The sequence below is a fragment of the Salvelinus fontinalis genome, unplaced genomic scaffold (genome assembly GCF_029448725.1).
Source record: "Salvelinus fontinalis isolate EN_2023a unplaced genomic scaffold, ASM2944872v1 scaffold_1324, whole genome shotgun sequence".
Lineage (NCBI taxonomy): Eukaryota > Metazoa > Chordata > Actinopteri > Salmoniformes > Salmonidae > Salvelinus > Salvelinus fontinalis.
In genome coordinates, this window is record NW_026601533.1 from 3,427 (window position 1) to 12,893 (window position 9,467).

Consider the following 9,467-nt stretch of genomic DNA (forward strand, 5'->3'; position numbering starts at 1 on the left):
CGCATAGCTCGTAGAAAGCATCCTCAGTTGCAACCCTCACTACCGAGTTCCAAACAGCACAAGAACTGTTCGTCGGAAGCTTCATGAAATGGGTTTCCATGGCTGAGCAGCCACACACAAGCCTAAGATCCCAGAGCGCGGTTCCAAGCGTCGGCTGGAGTAGTGTAAAGCTCGCTGTCATTGAACTCTGGAGCAGTGAAAATGCATTCTCGGGAGTGGTGAATCACTCTTTAACCATCTAGCAGTCCGACGAACGAATCTGGGTTTGGCGAATGCCAGGAGAACACTACCTGCCCGAATGCATAGTGTCAACTGTAAAGTGGAGGCGGAATAATGGTCTGGGGCTGTTTTTCATGGTTTGGGGTAGGCCCCTTAGTTCCAGTGAAGAGATCTTAGCCTTACAGCATACAATGACGTTCTAGACGATTCTGTGCTTGCAACTTTGTGGCAACAGTTTTGGGGGAAGGCTCTTTCCTGTTTCAGCATGTCAATGCCCCTGTTTATTTATTTATTTTTATTTTATTTATTTTACCGTTATTTTGACTGAGAACACGTTCTCATTTGCAGCAACGACCTGGGGAATAGTTACAGGAGACAGGAGGGGGATGAATGAGCCAATTGTAAACTGGGGATTATTAGGTGACCGTGATGGTTTGAGGGCCAGATTGGGAATTTAGCCAGGACACAGGGGTTAACACCCCTACTCTTACGATAAGTGCCATGGGATCTTTAATGACCTCAGAGAGTCAGGACACCCGTTTAACGTCCCATCCGAAAGACAGCACCCTACATAGGGCAGTGTCCCCAATCACTGCCCTGGGGCATTGGGATATTTTTTAGACCAGAGGAAAGAGTGCCTCCTACTGGCCCTCCAACACCACTTCCAGCAGCATCTGGTCTCCCATCCAGGGACTGACCAGGACCAACCCTGCTTAGCTTCAGAAGCAAGCCAGCAGTGGAATGCAGGGTGGTATGCCCCTGTGCACAAAGTCCATACAGAAATGGTTTGTTGAGATCGATGTGGACGAACTTGACTGGCTAGCACTGAGCCCTGACCTCAACCCCACCGGGATGAATTGGACCGCCGACTGCCAGCCAGGCCTAATTGCCCAACATCAGTGCCCGACCACACGAATGCTCTTGTGGCTGAATGGAAGCAAGTCCCCGCAGCAATGTTTCAACATCAAGTGGAAAGCCTTCCCAGAAAAATGGAGGCTGTTATGTCAGCAAAGGGGGGTACAACTCCTTATTAATGCCCATGATTTTGATGAGATGTTTGACCAGCAGGTGTCCACATACCTTTGGCCATGTAGTGTGTGTTAATGCCCGATTTACTGTTTTCATCTATACATGGGATGCTCTTATTTACCAGTAGCAATGTCTGTTGTTTCATTAGAGACACCCCGTGAGACTGGCTTTCACAAGACCACAAGGAACTGGACTCCTGATACATCCCTGTAGTACAATTGATAACTATTGCTATAAATGCTAAAAATCCAATCTTACTGAAACTTATATCACTTTTTGGCCTATCCCTCTGTACTGGTATGTCTCTACTACTTTCACCACTCCTCCCCTTAACCCATCTTCCTCTCCTTTCTTCACTGCCTCAACATATGACAACATCTGCACTACCCTGGAAACCTCAACCTACCTCTCCTGCATGGGACAATTCTGTCTGTCTGGTTGGTCTCTGGGGAGGAGGCTTTCAAGTTTGTACGTCTGGACGGCTCTATAAGAAAGAAGAGAAAGGTACCCCAGAATGACCCACCCGTCAGCCTGTTGAACAAGCAGATTTCATTAAAAACTGGAGGGAAGCTTGGACTTATGCAACTTTGTGGCAACTTACGCACTACCCTCTGTAGTGCCTTGCGGTCAGAGGCCGACCTGTAAGGCAGTGATGCAACCAGTCAGGATGCTCTCGATGGTGCAGCTGTCAAAACTTTTCAGGATCTGAGGACCCATGCCAAATCTTTTCAGTCTACTGAGGGGGAATAGGTTTTGTCGTGCCTATCTTGGTGTGCTTGGACCATGTTAGTTTGTTGGTGATGTGGACACCAAGGAGCTTGAAGCTCTCAACCTGCACCACTACAGCCCCGTCGATGAGAATGGGGGTGTGTTCGGTCCTCCTTTTCCTGTAGTCCACATTCATCTCCTTTGTCTTGAGTATTCATCTAATTAAGTGTGTATGTGAACATGTTCCGGCTCGCCAGCCAATTATCATATTGATGAAAATCCAGTGTCTGTGTTATGACTAACGTATGATGTTACACTCATTCTGTTTTTTTAGGATTTCTAATTCTTAACCTTCTATAATATGCATTTAATTCTGTAACACAACCGTGTCAGTGAATCACAGGAAGATTTTGTCAGAGTTGTCAGATGTTCCAAGGCTGTGACAATTGGCTCAAATCTATTCATGTCTTCAGCAAATTCTTCAACATTTCAATATTTTCCATCTTCTTTTGCTCCTTTAGTGCACACAATCTCAGGAGGAGTTCAAGTTGGAAGATATGAGGAAACGTGAAATCAGTATGTATACTAGGAAGAATATGATTTCGTCAACATCTGAATGCTTTATTCATCATTAGTTGAATGTTTTGGCAATGTAATGTGTCAATTGTGCTTTTCTCTCAACAGTATTTTGACGTATAACAAAGATTTTGCTTTTGATGTGCAGCCAGTGCCCTTGAGGTAAATGAAGATCGATGAACCATCACAATGCAGGCCACTTATTGTCGTACCCAATGTAAATACAGAGTTTTTTGTTTAAGTACACAATAATCAGAACAAATCAGAGCAAATTATGGAGTAAAGCAAACGGTATTACTAAAAATTCAACAATGGCTTCCCCATCTGAATGACCTAATCTCCTAACATCATGCTGAGCCTGTAAATATTCAACAAGTAATCTAATGAATGAAATCTTACATTCAGGAGAATCCTTGCCCCAGGGGAGGAGGAGAACTTGGAGGTGGAAGAAGAGGAGGATGCTGCTACAGGAGCAGGCTCCCCAGAGTCCTTTCCCAACAGAGTACCAGGTAAGTACTCACAAAGTACTTGCAAAGTACTCAACAAATACTGTGTTTTATTTGTAATCTATGGTGTATATAGAGCATTCATAATCATTGGTCTTTATTCTGAATCTGTTGACTGTGTAATTTTGCCATGGTTATTTTTTTTGGCTTTGTGGCCCTGTTTTGAGTGCCTTTGTGATTGCTGTCTCCTCTGTTCCCTGTCTCTCTGCATGGCTTTGTCGCTCTGTCCTCACTGCCTGCTCCATTCACAGTTTTGCAAGGTATGATTTGGTTGAGAAGTAAGGGGCTGGCATGGGTCTGAATGGGTCTATGTCTTTTTATAGTTTTGTCGGAGCATGAAAATGATTGCCTACTAATGGACAGTTTGTTATTATCAAAAACCCTATCCTACTACTACTAGATAGCTTAAGTTGTTGAATCTACTTTACAAAGTATTTTTTTTATAAGCATTCACCAAAACGTGTATGTCATCTTAGCCTTATCTGTTAGTCAGTCTACAACTTCTTCTGCTGCCTATTATTGTATAAGTAAAATACTGCTGACAGTAATGACTTGAACAAGGATCTGTAAGTATAGACACTGGTTACGTCCCCAATGACACCCGATTCCCTATGCAGTGCAATATGGGCCCTGGTCAAAAGTAGTGCACTATAGTAGTGAACTTGTCCCCCTTGCCCATTTTAAACATGTATTGTGTGATTTTTATTTTTGTATTGCTTGTAACTGCTTCGGGTAATGCAAGTTCTTGTGCTGTTAGGGGAATAACCTATGTGTAAATGTAACAATCTGCTGCTGTATTTTTTTGTGTGATCGTTTTGTGTAGTTTCTTAATCATTGTACATAAACTGTATGTGTAAACATGTATACGCAGGGCCCAGCTGTAAAAGAGACCTTGGTCTCAGTCTGTGTTCCTTGTTGAAATCAAGGTATAATAATATAGGGAGTAGGGTTCCATTTGGGACGGTACCATTATCTTGATTTCAGCTGCATTAGTTCTGGGAACGTGGGAATGTTTTCTGCAATTATTGTATCTTTAGAAAGTTACAGCTTTCATGTCTCCAACAGGTACATTGTTGCCACGGTTACCCTCAGAGCCCAGGATGTCGCTGCTCACAATAAAGATTGACAAGATTGGGCTGAAAGATGCTGGGAAATGCATTGATCCCTACATGACAGTTAGTGTGAAAGGTACTAAATGTAGGCTTGTTTTTCTTTATTATTTTAGTTAGGTCAGGGTGTGACATGGGGAATGTTTGTGTTTTGTTGGTTTTGGGTGATTATATGGTAAAGGGGGTGTTGGGTGTAGTGTATGGGTTTGTGTTGAGTGCATGTGTCTAGCGTTGTCTATGTTGGTTTAGTTGTCTAGGAGAGTCTATGGTTGCCTGAATGAGTTCCCAATTAGAGACAGCTGATTTCTGTTGTCTCTGATTGGGAGCCATATTTAGGGTAGCCATAGGCTTTCATGTGATGTGGGTAATTGTCTATGTTATACGTTTGTAGCATGTATGTGCACTTCGTTCATAGCTTCACGATCGTTTTGTTAGTGTGTAAGTGTTTTTGTTTCGTTTTTGCCTTTGTATTCATTAAAAGGAATATGGCTTATTTTCCTACTGCTGCGTTTTGGTCCGTCAATCCTCCACACGATCGTGACAGCTACATTGTTTACATTGCTGAGATGAGTTGCTGACCTTCACATCTGAAATAGTAAGGTCTGAAACAGTCTAGAAAAATGTTCAAATAATTATCTCTGTTGAGTTGACACTTGACAGTACATTTTTATAAATATAATTTATTCCTGCAGAACAGCCCAAGTGAATCTGAACGTTTTGTTTCCCAACAGATTTGAGTGGCATTGATTTGAACCCAGTGCAAGACACACCTGTGGCAACCCTGCTAGTAGCCATGAGAACCATAACACACCCACAAACACAGAACACAATACCGGGTCGTTACAATATTGTCATGATGCCAATTTCACCAAATGAGCCAATGATTGACAAGGAACAAGGAAACGAACACCAACACCCTCTTTGTCATATTTCACTGTGCTACAGGCTACTGCTGTATAAATACACTATTGTTGATCTGTGTTACTTCCTCTACACTGAATGAATTTAGTCAACAATCAACATGTTCTGCGTTTATTCATAAGACTGAGGTGTATTCACTCGGAAGCAAACAGCCAAAACAAGGAGGGATTCATCTAAACTTGTCCAATAAGAAACACTTGTTTTCGTTCCAAAATGTTTTACTACAGTGTGCACTAATGAATACACCCCGGCTGTAATATGACCCAAATATAGAGTTTGGACCTATTTCCCTTTAAAGGTTTGTGGGCTTCAGTCCGAGTATAGCAGGACAATCTCTCTCCCTACTGTAGGTCTGTGTGAACTGCTTGCTCTCCTGGACTGTCCTCAACCACTGTTATCGTTATACCACTCTAGGGCTAGGGCCAGTTTCCCAGACACAGTCACAGGTTAAACCTAGTCCAGGTCAAAAAAGCATTCTCCATGGAGATTCTGTATTGAAAGAGCTATTTAGTCCAGGACTAGGCTTATTCTGTGTCTGGGAAACCGACCCATTGAGAATAAAACCCTGATACATTTAAATGTCAGACACCACGACCACAGATGTGAAAGAAGTATAATCATTTTAATGTATAAAATGTAAACTGATGTAAAACATGACCACGGTTTTAAACCGGGGCAACTGGTGGACCGCGGTTTCCTTTTGAAGGCCTTCGGATCAATTTCAACAAAATGTTTTTTTATTTTTTAGGAAGTCAGTAGGGGTCTCAAATTGCTGTTGTGAGATAGAATAGTAGAACACACAAAGTCCAATTTCAAAATGTGGTTGTGCATCAGTTTCTCTCTTACGTCAGTCACTGATAGTCAGTCAATTAGCCCATGTCAGCAAATTTTATTTTTTAGATGGCTATCTTAGCTGGACCCTAAACTATCTAAACTAGTTAACATGGTCAAATTACCGGCCCGGTGTCCCCAGGGATTTTTGTTAGTCAATCACTCAGATATAATATTAAAAACTGCAAACATTTCTCTCTAAAATGTGTAGAAATGCAGGAAATTAGTTATGTGGGGCCGCAGTTGCTTGCTTGGGGGTCTGCATGATGAGTAAATGTTTTGTGTCCCCCACCCCCATCAAAGTTGCCCTTCACTGTTTTAAACAGCAACACTGAATTACACTTGAATGCCACACTTCACAGACAGATACAGCAACCGTCTGAGTGGTTGGCTTCTGCGTTCTCACCCGCTACGGACTTATACCGACCGTACTTTGGTCTGAGCCACTACAGGCGGTCCGGCAAGAACCAGGCAGATGTGTTCACATCCAGAGTTGTGTCCTCTGGTTTAATTCACACATTACCACACACATAGAAGAAGTGATCTTTGTGATACCTAGGATGGACTTAAGGTTCTAAAGGTATTCAACACATACACATGACAGTATTAATATGGTTGTACATACAATAGAAATATATAAAAGGAATGAAAAGGATATTCACATAGCAGCATATACACATCAGCATATGTATATCACAGGAGGTTGGTGGAACCTGAATTGGTAATGACTGGAGCGGAATCAGTGGAATGGTATCAAATACAAACACATGCCATTCCATTAGCTCAAACTCACAAAAAATGGCAGTAATAAAGCCTCTCTTGAAAAAGCCAAACATTGACCCAGAAAATATTTTTTAAACTATCGGCCTATATCGAATCTCCCATTCCTCTAATATTTTTTGAAAAATCTGTTGCGCAGCAACTCACTGCCCTCCTGAAGACAAACAATGTACAGTCATGGCCAGAAGTTTTGAGAATGACAAAAATGTTAATTTCCACAAAGTTTGCTGCTTCAGTGTCTTTACATATTTTTGTCAGATGTTACTATGGAATACTGAAGTATAATTACAAGCATTTCATAAGTGTCAAAGGCTTTTAATGACAATTACATGAAGTTGATGCAAAGAGTCAATATTTGCAGTGTTGACCCTTCTTTTTCAAGACCTCTGCAATCTGCCCTGGCATGCTGTCAATTAACTTCTGGGCCACATCTTGACTGATGGCAGACCATTCTTGCATAATCAATGCTTGGAGTTTGTCCGAATTTGTGGGGTTTTGTTTGTCCACCCGCCTCTTGAGGATTGACCACAAGGTCTCAATGGGATTAAGGTCTGGGGAGTTTCCTGGCCATGGACCCAAAATATTGATGTTTTGTTCTCCGAGCCACTTAGTTTTTTGCCTTATGGCAAGGTGCTCCATCATGCTGGAAAAGGCTTTGTTCGTCACCAAACTGTTCCTGGATGGTTGGGAGAAGTTGCTCTCAGAGGATGTGTTGGTACCATTCTATATTCATGGCCGTGTTCTTAGGAAAAATTGTGAGTGAGCCCTTTCCCTTGGCTGAGAAGCAACCCCACGCATGAAAGGTCTCAGGATGCTTTACTGTTGGCATGACACAGGACTGATGGTAGCGCTCACCTTGTCTTCTCCGGACAAACTTTTTTTACGGATGCCCCAAACAATCGGAAAGGGGAATCATCCAAGAAAATGACTTTACCCCAGTCCTCAGCAGTCCAATCCCTGTACCTTTTGCAGAATATCAGTCTGTCCCTGATGTTTTTCCTGGAGAGAAATGGCTTCTTTGCTGCCCTTCTTGACACCAGGCCATCCTCCAAAAGTCTTTGCCTCACTGTGCATGCAGATGCACTCACACCTGCCTGCTGCCATTTCTGAGCAAGCTCTGTACCGGTGGTGCCCCAAACCCGCAGCTGAATCACCTTTAGGAGACGGTCCTGGCACTTGCTGGACTTTCTTGGGCGTCCTGAAGCATTCTTCAAAACAATTGAACTGCTCTCCTTGAAGTTCTTGATGATCCGATAAATGGTTGATTTAGGTGCAATCTTACTGGCAGCATTATCCTTGCCTGTGAAGCCCTTTTTGTGCAAAGCAATGATGACGGCACGTGTTTCCTTGCAGTTAACCATGATTGACAGAGGAAGAACAATGAATCCAAGCACCACCCTCCTTTTGAAGCTTCCAGTCTGTTATTCGAACTCAATCAGCATGACAAAGTGATCTCAAGCCTTGTCCTCTTCAACACTCACACCTGTGTTAACGAGAGAATCACTGACATGATGTCAGCTGGTCCTTTTGTGGCAGGGCTGAAATGCAGTGGAACTGTTCTTGGGGGATTTGCATGGCAAAGAGGGAATTTGCAATTAATTGCAAATCATCTGATCACTCATAACATTCTGGAGTATATACAAATTGCCATCATACAAACTGAGGCAGCAGACTTTGTGAAAATGTATATTTGTGTCATTCTCAAAACTTATGGCCATGACTGTATACGAAACGCTCCAGTCTGGTTTTAGTCCCCATCATAGCACTGAGACTGCACTCATGAATGTGGATGTGTATGGTGATGCCAAAACAAAAATTTTCATCTTGGATGGACAGTTTTATATTATATTCTTTTGTAGGTTTCGGCACCCAGGGGAAACAATCCCACCACTGGGGAAGAGGTGGTGGGAAATGTTCAGGAGGAGGCACAAGAACCTGAGCATGAGGAGACCGGACACCCTAGACAGGGGGAGAGCTGAGTGTGACACACGTCCAACGATGGACACCTTCTTTACTTCTTATGAGGAGCACTTGGAGGAGAGTGGGTTGAGGGTGAAACCTAGATAAATCTATAACTGAGATGAGTCTTGGTTCCGTAGCAACCAGAGCAGGCACAAAGTGCTGGCTCCCCGGGGCGCAAAACACTTGTACCAGCAGGCTCCGGGGAACAAGGAGGCTCCGGGGACCAAGGAGCACATCACAGTGCTGGCCTGCTTCAACGCATCTTGGGAGGATGTCCCCCCGTTTATCATTTACCCCAAGTGTTTCCCCGTTGGCCACTACACACTGGGAGGCCTCCCACAAGCCTTGTATGGACGGTCAAACAGTGGCTACATTGACGGGGACCTGTTCAGATAGTGGTTTCAGCACTTCATTCAACATGCTGTGAAGAAGCGCCCTCTTCTTCTACTCTTCGATGGACCCAGAGGTGCTCGCGGCGGCACTAAGGGAAGGGGTTATACCTCTTTGTCTTCCACCATACTGAACCCATGTCCTGCAGCCACTGGACGTGGCATACTTTGGCCCTTTAAAGACTGAGTTCTCCAAGGTAGCTGGAGACCTCAGCCATTTTGAGCACACCTACATTGTAAACAAATCAGAAAATGTCAAGAATATTCCGCTACCCGTACCAGCGCTGTAAGGACATGTGCTATGTGGTGGAAGGGTTTAAGAAGTGTGGCCTCTTCTCTTTTGACCCTTCAGCCATTGAAGGGTCCCGTTTAATGCCGTCTCGGTCTCTAACGGGTCCCAACACCGCCTCTCCTCGAACCAGCAGCACTATGCCGTC

At 43.6% G+C, this 9,467-nt stretch overlaps 1 protein-coding gene across 1 annotated transcript; it reads left to right on the forward strand.

Annotated features, from left to right (window-relative positions):
• Positions 1-532: 532 nt before the first annotated feature.
• LOC129848994 (axin interactor, dorsalization-associated protein-like) lies at positions 533-9,037 on the forward strand. Its single transcript, XM_055916076.1, has 6 exons — positions 533-2,532; positions 2,641-2,749; positions 2,938-3,041; positions 4,104-4,226; positions 4,879-4,934; positions 8,837-9,037. The coding sequence occupies exons 2-6, from the start codon at positions 2,709-2,711 to the stop codon at positions 9,035-9,037; spliced, it is 525 nt and encodes a 174-aa protein (XP_055772051.1). The 5' UTR covers positions 533-2,532; positions 2,641-2,708.
• Positions 9,038-9,467: the final 430 nt, after the last annotated feature.